Source organism: Meleagris gallopavo, chromosome 1 (assembly GCF_000146605.3).
Source record: "Meleagris gallopavo isolate NT-WF06-2002-E0010 breed Aviagen turkey brand Nicholas breeding stock chromosome 1, Turkey_5.1, whole genome shotgun sequence".
Taxonomy (NCBI): domain Eukaryota; kingdom Metazoa; phylum Chordata; class Aves; order Galliformes; family Phasianidae; genus Meleagris; species Meleagris gallopavo.
Genome location: NC_015011.2, coordinates 129,318,089 through 129,326,729, shown reverse-complemented (window position 1 = coordinate 129,326,729; position 8,641 = coordinate 129,318,089). Strand labels below are relative to the sequence as shown.

Genomic DNA, 8,641 nt, shown 5'->3' with positions numbered 1-8,641 from the left:
GCCGGACCCCACCCGCTCCGCCGCCCGTTCCGCTTCCGGCGACGTCGCGCCGCGCACGCGTAGCGGCCGCCACCGGGCGGGGCGCTCAGGACGGAAATCCGTGTGCGCTTCAATATGGCGGCGCCCGCCCACCGCCGGTTGCGGCGCTTGAGCGTGATGTAGTGCGGTGCCTCCGCCATGCCCAAGTACTACGAGGAGAAGGAAGAGGACAAGCGGGCCTGCAGCGGGGTGCGGGAGGACCTGAGGCAGTGCCTGCTGGAGAGCCCCTGCGTCCTGCAGGTGAGAGCCGGAGCGACCCTGCGCCTCCACAGCCCCACCGCTGTCGCCGGCCATCTGTGAGGCGGCGGCGAGCGCGGTCCTCAGCGGAGCCCCGAGTTGGCGTTCAGCGAGGCGTCCCGGTGGTTCTGTGAGCTGAGGGCGCTCCCTGGGTGATCTAATCCTTTTGCTTCTTATCCGACAGGAAAACAAAAGTCCCAGGCAATGCTTGAGGGAAGGGCACTGCAAAGGTTTGCAGCTCACGTTTTTTGCGTGCAAAAGGTCGATGGTAAGTGCGTGCGTTGGGTTTCTCCTAGTGGTTTGTTGCTTTCAAGTCCTTCTGTCTGTTTTCCAAAGAAAAAGCCTTTAATTCAGCAAACAGAGCAGTTTTGGCCCTTGGATTTTGTGTGGAATATTGTGAACAGCAAAGTTGTAGTGTAAGTTGGAAGAGATACTTATTGAGATTGAATTCAGCTTAGAACGCAACAGCCAAGATAAGTGAGGTTGGTGCTCTCAGCACTGCTTTTAATCAAGCCTTAATTTAAGCACCATTTATAGATGCTATAGCTGTAAACTGAGGTATTGATTTAGGCTGAGTTCTGTCTGTGAAGTCATAGGAAAACATGTACAGAGAGCACTCGAGTTGGAAGACTGTCGTGTCAGAAGGTACTTCCACTACTGGTACGGGTTTGTGTGCCTGAAGGTAGTCAGTGGGGTATTAGAAGCACTTGGAAGATTAGGGAGTTTGGCTTTTTATCCTTTTAATAGCAGGTTATCAAGCTAGGTGGTAAGAAGCCAGCTGTGAACATGTAATTAGATAAAGTTTGTCTAGTTTTGATAGGAATTCCTTGCCCAGAAATTGACAAGAGACATAAAAATATGCTGGGTACGTTAGCACTTGAAGTATGTGCTCCTTGATGCTGCAGCATATCTCCAGATGTCTGCCTGTAGATCGTTAAAGGAGTTTAATGAAAAAAAGCATCTAGCACAGAGTTTCAAGTTATGTGGGAGGAGGCCTGGCTCTCACAGGCTTCTGTTTAAGTTATTCCTGGTCCAACTGACATTGCTGCTGACTCCTCCTTAAACAAAATCTGAATTTTCCTCATCCTGCTTGTCCATTGTTTGGAAAAAGGGTCATATAGATTTACACTGTTTTGTATTCATGCGCCCCGTGCCACTCTTTATTTGTGGTATTACTACACTTACTTCAGAATGCACAGCGTGCTACCACTTAATTTTAATTTTGCATGAGATTTAAGGTATTATCTGTTGACTTGGAAAAGCCCTGTAAGTTGTTGGCTGCGTCACTCACTTTCTGTACAGTGAGCTCAGCTTCATTTTGAACTTGATTCTGAAGCTACAAAGTGTCAAAGTAGCGTAAGTGCTCTGAAGTGTTTCTTCTGCAAAATGAACTGTGGTCTTTTTATCTTGTCTTCAATTTTCAGCTGGATACCAGGACAAGATTCAGAGGAAGGAAGGGATACTGAAGTCCTTGGAAGAGACCCTGTCATGGGAAATTGGAGTTCATCAGTACTTTAACTGGAGCAGAGGCTAAAGTAAGAAGAATCTGCCTGCCACACATTCTTTTGTCCAGAGCTTTCATGGAAGGTATCAACTTCTGGAAATTCTGACAGATGCCTGGGTATACATTTAAATGTTAAAAAGAAGGGAAGCATAAAGCTGCAAGTTCTGGCCAAAATGGGTACCTGCCACATGCCTGTAATAAAATACACAGAATCCAGAAAAAACTGCTGAAGTTATCACTGTGTTTTGGAGTGAAGTTGGCTTTTGTAGTTATACTAATTCTGGTAATATTTTACCATTACAACTAATAGAAAATAATGAGATTTGAAATGAGTGGTGTGCCAGAGGATACCTCAGGGTAGAGCTGTCCTTAGAGAAGCTGAGTTGACCAAGGTGAGATGAGTGTGAGTTGCTTCCTTCCCAGTTAGTTTATTGCCCAGTACTCCTGCCCTTCTACTCCTACGGGTAGAAGTGGTGATGTCTTTACAGTGCCATACACACAAGGATGGTATCTCCTTCCTCATGATACGAATTCCTTTTGATGTCATTTTGCATGCTTATTAGCATGGTCTGATCTCATTGGACAACTGGATTAAAATTTGATTTCTGTATATTAAAGGATGTTTGATGAATCTTACCGTAATCTGTCTTCTCATTGTATTGACGTAGGTACAGGAGAACGATGGCAGTGTTCTTTCTCAGAACTTGAGAGCTGTGTCCAGGCTGTGGCTGACTGCATGTGTTTGGGTGTGGGGAGAGCGGGATCCTGGCAAGCCAAAAGGCAAGGAGACTGTGGTCACTCTCACTGTGTTCTAGAAATATTTAGAACATCCTCTGAGATGCCTCTGGACCATCTTTTTGCATCACTTTTCAGCCAAGTGCATAATATTTGTCCAAACATATGCACCAGCTAGTGGTGATGATTTGGACTCGATTGTTTGTTGAAAATTGCAGTCCACAAATTCTGAGCCTATTTCTTGTTTTCATTTCTCTCTCTGAATTCTTTGGTTTGCATTTATGGGTGAAAAATATTCATATGCAGGTAAATTGCAACAGTTTTCTATTAGAACTTTTTAAAAGCTTGCTTCTTCCTTAGATTTTTTTTTGTGTGTGTTTAAATCTTGAATGATTTCATAATTTATGGAACAGCGGTAGTGAGAAAGCGATCAAATTAATAGAGGAAAACATTATTTCGTTCTCCTTTGACCAAGGATGACTTTGGCAGATTTGTCTGCAGACGGAGTGTGTTCTTTGAGACATTATAGGTAACACATTAGTTAGTCTTTTGCCCTGCCTTGGTAAGGAAGAAGGATTTATGAGGATATCAGATAATAAATAGCACTAAAACCATGACAGTAGTCAATATTTATTCCTTCTATTTGAGAACTTGTTTCTGAAGAACTTGTTTTTCCTTCCTTCAGTGTGCCTGCCTCTTTCTCTGCCTCATAAAGCCTTTAAGAAGTACACGGTAACGTAATTCATATGTATGGAAGCTCAAATAATTTCAGACATGCTGATTAGAAGCAAGATTAGGAAATAGAAAGGAAAGAGACATAGAAACTTCTTGGCTAAAACGCACAGCTACAGAGCTGGCTTACATTTAGTCTGAGAAGATGGATGCAGTGATTATTATCTGTAAAATCAATGACTTCAGTGGATGAGCACACTGATGATGCAATTCTGTCTTTCTTAAGCAGCAGCTCTGTGATGAGTCAATGTATGTTTACTTTCCTTCTTATGTAGGATTTGCATATTTTTGCAATCATAAATCAGCACTGATTTCACGTTTTCATTTTCTGCCTATCATGTGAAAGCTGCTTTGTCTGTGGAAGTACTGCAAATATTCTTTCCTGCAATCTAGGTACCAGTTTATCTCTTTATATGCATGCTACGTTGATTAATTGCTGTGATGTCTTTTAACAGTCTCCATGACGGAGCCCTATAATTTCAAAGTGTTACAACTCTTCTGTGGAGATAGATACATATATATATATTCTTAAGGAAGAATAAAAATAAATGTAAAGTCACCTAGCAGATAATTAAATGTCATTTGCAGTGATGCTCCAGAAGCTCCTCTTCGGAACGAGCAGGCAGGAGATTTTGTTGTTGGCTTAAACCAATGGAGATCAAATGCTAAAGTAAATCTAGTGTTTGCTACTGAATGCTTCAGGATTTCTTAAGCAATATAACATGAGATTAATACCGCTAGGTCGGATAGGAAGCTTTCACACTAAGAAATCCTAATGGTTCACTAGACTATCCGGACCAATATAAAATTATGTATTATCTGAATACTGACTCGCTCTAGAGACTGTCCAATACCAGTATTGTGTGACATAACATTCTGTCTAAAAACGACTAATTACATAATTGCCTTGGGAGTATGAGCAATGTCCTACTTGGGAGCTGTTCATATTTCCTGTATGATTTATAAAAATCCTGTTTTATTAATGGAAAACCCCAAGTATTCTAAATTTTTGTGTATGATTCCAACTTTTTTTCCCATGGCACAAAAACGTTTTCCTTTGAATAATCCAATGTTAAGTCTTTTGTGTTGTGCTATTCCACTGTTATTTATTTAAAACTACAGATTTCTGCGCTGTGGTGGATTTTTCAAGATTGAACAAGTTATGTCTTTGAACCTGTGACAGAAAGTCGAAGTGGCACCCAAAGCCACGCTAGTGATTTCTATTGAGGAAGTACAAAAAAAATTTTCCATTGCTGCTCTCACTTCTTCCATTGGTTTCAGGTGGTGGCAGAGCCCAAGGGTGCTGGATGTTTCCAGGTTTCGCACTGCAGCTCAGGCAGTGTTAAGACACGCCTGTGTCGTTACTATGTATAATTTCATCACTTTGTTTGTTCTCTCGATGGTCCGGTCCTGCAAACACTTCTGCATTTGCATAGCTGTGAGCATGTACTGCAGAATCATAGAATTGTTAAGATTGGAAAAGACCACTAAGATCATCTAATCTAAACCACCCCCACCATGCTCACTGCCCACGTCCCTCAGTGCCACATCCACACGGTTCTGGAACACCTCCAGGGACGGTGACTGCACCACCTCCCTGGGCAGCCTGTGCCACTGCATCACCACTCTTTCTGAGAAGAAATTCTTTCTAACATCCAACCTGACCTTCCCTTGGTTCAGCTTGAGGTCATTCTCTCTCATTCTAACACTGTTATCCAGTAGAAGAGGCCAACCCCTATGTCACCACAACCTCCTTCCATGTCATTTTAGAGAGAAAGGAGAGCCTCCTCTTCTTCAGACTGACCTTCCCTTAACTGCTCCCGATAAGAATTGTGCTCTAGACCCCTCACAGCTTTGTTGCCCTTCTTTGAACATGCTCCAGGGCCTCAGTGTCTTTTTTGAGTGAGGGGCCCAAAACCAAACAGCACTCAAGATGTGAACTCACCAGAGCTAAGAATAGAAGGACAATCACTTCCCTGCTCCTGCTGTCAGTGCTATTTCTGATACGAGCCAGGATGTCATTGGCCTTCTTGGCCACCTGGGCACACTGCTAGCTCATGTTCAGCTGGCTACAGTCGCATGAGGTGGTCTGGAAATTCTTCCACAATTCTTCCTAGTTGGTACAAAGAGAAGAGCATGCTGCTTAAGCAGAACCTGTTTGATGAAAGCCCATGTGTATGTACTGACAAGCGAGAGAAAGGGACTGCTTTTCAAGAAGGATGCACTGAGCAACATTTATTGTCTTGAAAGGAAAGACAAGGGTTCTTAATAATCACTTAAAGTTTTTCTGCATCTCAGGTGCTTGTATTTGTGTTACAAAGACCTTCACTATTCACTGGTTGGCCGAAGAAACAAGCTGTATATTCTTTCTTTGCTTTTAAGTTTCTGGGAGTAGCAGGTTGGATGGTGGAGTCTAAAGTTTTGAAATATACTTAAAAAAAAAAAAACAACAACAACAAAACAGCTTTTTATATAGTGGTTTTATTTCAGAAGGAACCTAGAACAAACTGCTGGCACTTCCTGCTTATAAGAGACACTGAGGGAAGTCATCTGCCAGTTACTCCGGCACAGAACACAGGTGGTAAGCAGTGTCTGTTGTGCAAGTATTTTGTTGGAAACTGAGAAATACAGAACTGCAGCAGCTTTATTGACATGGTGGATTTCAGCAAGTGCTCATACTGCCTTAGCAGTTGATATGTGGTCGTTTAGGATATTTATATCATATACCTGTATCAACCATTGTGTAAAAATTGACATTATGGCAGAGTTTATTTTCCATCATAAACTGCAGTTGACAGAATAGTAACCAGAAGCCTTAAGATCCTTTCTCCTTTTTTCTCCTTCCAAATTTGGCATCTTGAATTTCTGCTTTATCCATCTCTGTCATGTTTTTGCCATGGATAGCTTCAGAAAAGTATTTAGCAGGTATTTCTGTAAGTAGTGGATTCCACAGTGATGTGTTTGACTCCGTTGGGAGAAACTTCTGTAAACTCTTTTTGTAGTGAACTACTGTTTATTCTCAGTATTTACAATGGTTGGTTAATAATGCACTTAAGCATCAAGGGCAGAAGAAGTAACAAAGTGTGCATTCTAATAGCCACTTAATGATGTTGATAGCAGGTGATATATTTCAAATATTGGTATATTTAGTAGGTGAGCATTGAATTTATTTTCATGTCAAGCTGAGGCATTTTTTTTCCCTGCTGAAAGCTTTTGTGTGCATCATTGTTTGCATCTAGGCAGTAATGGGTGGCAGTGAAATGGAAGGGAATTATTAAAGATTTTTGGTAACGGAGGTAGTAAGTGCATCTCTGTGACTTAGTGCAAGATATCCAAAATGATTCTGCAGTATCACTACTATTATTTTAAAAGGAGCAAGGGAGAAAACAGAATGTAGAAATTGGTTTTTACAAGTTTTATCACTCATGATGAGTGAGGAATATTATTTGTTCAGACAATCCGTGGCAGGAATTTGAGTTGTTTTGCTGGGGGAAGTTTTGTAGTCTTCCTTGTAAGTAGATCACAGAGGTCTGATATTTGGTGGATCCTGCTTGTCTCAGGCTTTTGGTTCTCCATCAGCTGTACTATCTCTGTAATGGCTATAGCAGAATGGTTTCTAGAAACTTGGGTGGGAGGAAATCTCTTTCAGGCTGAGGAAGAAGAGGATATATAGAGTATGCTGATGGGATCACCAGTTGTCTAACATTTTGAATTGCTCAGCACAAACCCAGAAACTACATGAGGTCCATTTTCAGCAGAGATGGGATATCTGGTGTTCTTTCTCCTCCTTATCAGTTAAGGTAAGAGAGTTTAACAACCTTCATCTAAGTCAAACCTCCTGCTAGTTGGAATTTTTATCCTAAGGAGGGACACCTTTCTGTTAGGAAAGTGTATACTTATTATTGGAATTTTATTTCAGCTTCCACTTACAGGAAAAGTTGGGGGCTGGCTCTGCAAGAGTGGTCAACAGCTGCTTATATTTGCTTTCTGGGAACGTGTTTAAAACCGAAGGCAGAGTAACCTGGGCCTGTTCAGCCTTGGGAAAAAGAAGACTGAAGAGGGATCTCATCAATGTTTATAAATATGTAAAGGGAGGTGGGAGGCAAATGGATGAGACCAGGTCCTTCTTTGTGGTGTGTAGCAATAGGACAAGGAGTAATGGCCTAAAACTTGAATGTAGGAAGTTCTGTGCTAACATGTGGAAGACTTTCTTTACAGTAAGGGTAACGGAGCAGTGGAACAGGTTGCCCAGAGAGGAGTCTCCTTCTATGGAAGTATTCAAGACCCATCTGAACTCCTACCTGTGTGACCTACTATAGCTGGGAGTGGGAGGGGTTGGACTCAATGATCTCTTGAGGTCCCTTCCAACCCCTGTGATTCTGTAAATAAAATAACCGTATTTTTTGAGGAAATACATACATTTACTTCCTAAGTCCTTGTGTTATGCATCTGCTAGTTGTGTCACAAATTCATGATGTTCTCTCAAGCAGCAGATAAGCCCCTGATACTGGGTTTCTGGGTGACCTACATGTAGATAAAATCTTTCTTTATATACAATTGATTTTGCTTCTTAGGTCTGTCATGCTTTGTTAGTGTCGAGCTGGGATCTTGCATTCAATTCCTTTATGACCCTGGTGCCCTTTTCAGAGTCATAGTATTTCAGTCTGCTGTTTGACCAGTGTTCCAAATACAATTTTTTATTCTTTTTCTGGACACGTAACTTGGGATTTGGCTTAAAACAAACAAACAAAATTGGCTGTTCTAGGTCCTGTATGTGATGGCCTGGTCCTTTCGTTCACCATATTGCTGCCCTGTGTGTCATTCACAAGATCAGCAGAGTTAACAGATGCTTTCAGATCTTTGAGGAAAATATTCAACAGCCTTAAACTAACAGACTCAGGGCAATGATCTGGAAGTCTCTCTCCTCTGGCAATTAGGTTTTGAGGTTTGCTAATTAGGCGTGGTTTGTTAGTTTTTTTCTAAACTATGACCAAACATAAGCGGTAATAATCATGTATGTCTGACTAGGTGTTGAAAATAAGGCCTCCTCTGTAAGCTCTGTCTCTCATTTTCATTGAATCACTGTCCTGGGCTGAAAAGGACCACAATGATCATCTGGTTTCAACCCCCTGCTATGTGCAGGGGCACCAACCAGCAGACCAGGCTGCCCAGAGCCACATCCAGCCTGGCCTCGAATGCCTCCAGGGATGGGGCATCCACAGCCTCCTTGGGCAACCTGTTCCAGTGTGTCACCACCCTCTGAGTGAAAAACAACAGATTGAAACTCGTGTCCCATAGCGATGGCAGCAGCCGCCCCTGTGCTTACGCGTCCCTCCGCTCGACGATGACGAAGGAGGAGCGAGGGGGCGGGCAGAACGCACGCTCCCGGCCGCC

The 8,641-nt window shown here is 42.4% G+C and overlaps 1 protein-coding gene across 1 annotated transcript; it reads left to right on the top strand.

The window, feature by feature from the left end:
- The first annotated feature begins 58 nt into the window (after positions 1 to 58).
- Positions 59 to 2,422, top strand: LOC100538357 (cytochrome c oxidase assembly factor 5). The gene is made up of 3 exons (XM_003203140.3): positions 59 to 279; positions 461 to 544; positions 1,701 to 2,422. Exons 1-3 carry the CDS (start codon positions 178 to 180, stop codon positions 1,740 to 1,742), a joined length of 228 nt encoding a protein of 75 aa, XP_003203188.1. The 5' UTR covers positions 59 to 177; the 3' UTR covers positions 1,743 to 2,422.
- The last annotated feature ends 6,219 nt before the right edge of the window (positions 2,423 to 8,641 follow it).